At 40.4% G+C, this 956-nt stretch overlaps 1 protein-coding gene across 1 annotated transcript; it reads right to left on the reverse strand.

Moving 5' to 3' along the window:
• Positions 1–4: 4 nt before the first annotated feature.
• On the reverse strand, positions 5–885 carry LOC107579196 (gastrula zinc finger protein XlCGF8.2DB-like; the record flags this gene model as incomplete). The annotated part of the gene is made up of 1 exon (XM_016265054.1): positions 5–885. A coding segment is annotated over one exon (881 nt), but the record flags the coding sequence as incomplete, so codon positions are not given.
• Between the last annotated feature and the right edge of the window lie 71 nt (positions 886–956).

The following is a 956-nucleotide window of genomic DNA, read 5'->3' on the forward strand; positions in this document are numbered from 1 at the left end:
AATGTCGTTTCAGGTCTGTGTGATATGTGAAACACTTTCCACACTGAAGACATGTGATCGGCTTCTCTCCAGTGTGAAGCCTCATGTGAATGTTAAGGTTTCCTTTATTTGTGAAACTCTTTCCACACTGAGGGCAGGTGAAAGGCCTCTCTCCAGTGTGAACTCTTAAGTGAATCTCTAGGATTGCTTTGTTTGTGCAAGTCTTTCCACAGTGATGGCACAGGAAAGGCTTCTCTCCGATGTGAGTTGTTACATGATTTCTAAGGTGATTCCTGTCAGGAAAACTCTTTCCACATTCATGACATATAAAACAGTTCTCTCTTGAATGAATCCTCATGTGGCAATTAAGGTTTTCTTTACATCTGAAACTCTTTCCACACTGACCACATATGAACGGCTTCTCTCCAGTGTGAATTCGCATGTGAGTCTTAAGACTTTCTTTTCGTGAGAAGCTCTTCTCACACAGTCTACAGGTGTAAGGACTCTCTCCAGTGTGACCTCTCATGTGGGCATTAAGGTTTCCTTTATGTGTAAAACTCTGTCCACACTGAGTGCAAGTATAAGGCTTCTCTCCAGTGTGAACCCTCATGTGGACTTTAAGGTTTTGTTTTTGAGTGAAACTTTTTCCACACTGTTGGCAGGTGAACGGCTTTTCTCCATTGTGAATTCTCATGTGGACATCAAGGTTTTGTTTTTGATTGAAAGTCTTTCCACACTGACAGCAAGTGAAATAACTGGTCGATTCGGTCTTCTGACCTCTTTTTTGTGAGGAAGACTTTTCATTTTGTGTGGATTGTTCTCCAGTCATAAAATCCTGATCTTTGTCATACTGATTCTCTTCCATTTTATTCAGTTCTTGGCTTTCCTTTTTCAAAGCCATTGGGTCTGAAGTGAAAAAAAAAGACAAAATACAAGTTAACACCAGTTTAATGGCACAAAGCAACAGACATCAAAAT

The sequence above is a fragment of the Sinocyclocheilus grahami genome, unplaced genomic scaffold (assembly GCF_001515645.1).
Source record: "Sinocyclocheilus grahami isolate Dianchi unplaced genomic scaffold, SAMN03320097.WGS_v1.1 scaffold15272.1, whole genome shotgun sequence".
In the NCBI taxonomy this organism is placed as follows: Eukaryota; Metazoa; Chordata; class Actinopteri; order Cypriniformes; family Cyprinidae; genus Sinocyclocheilus; species Sinocyclocheilus grahami.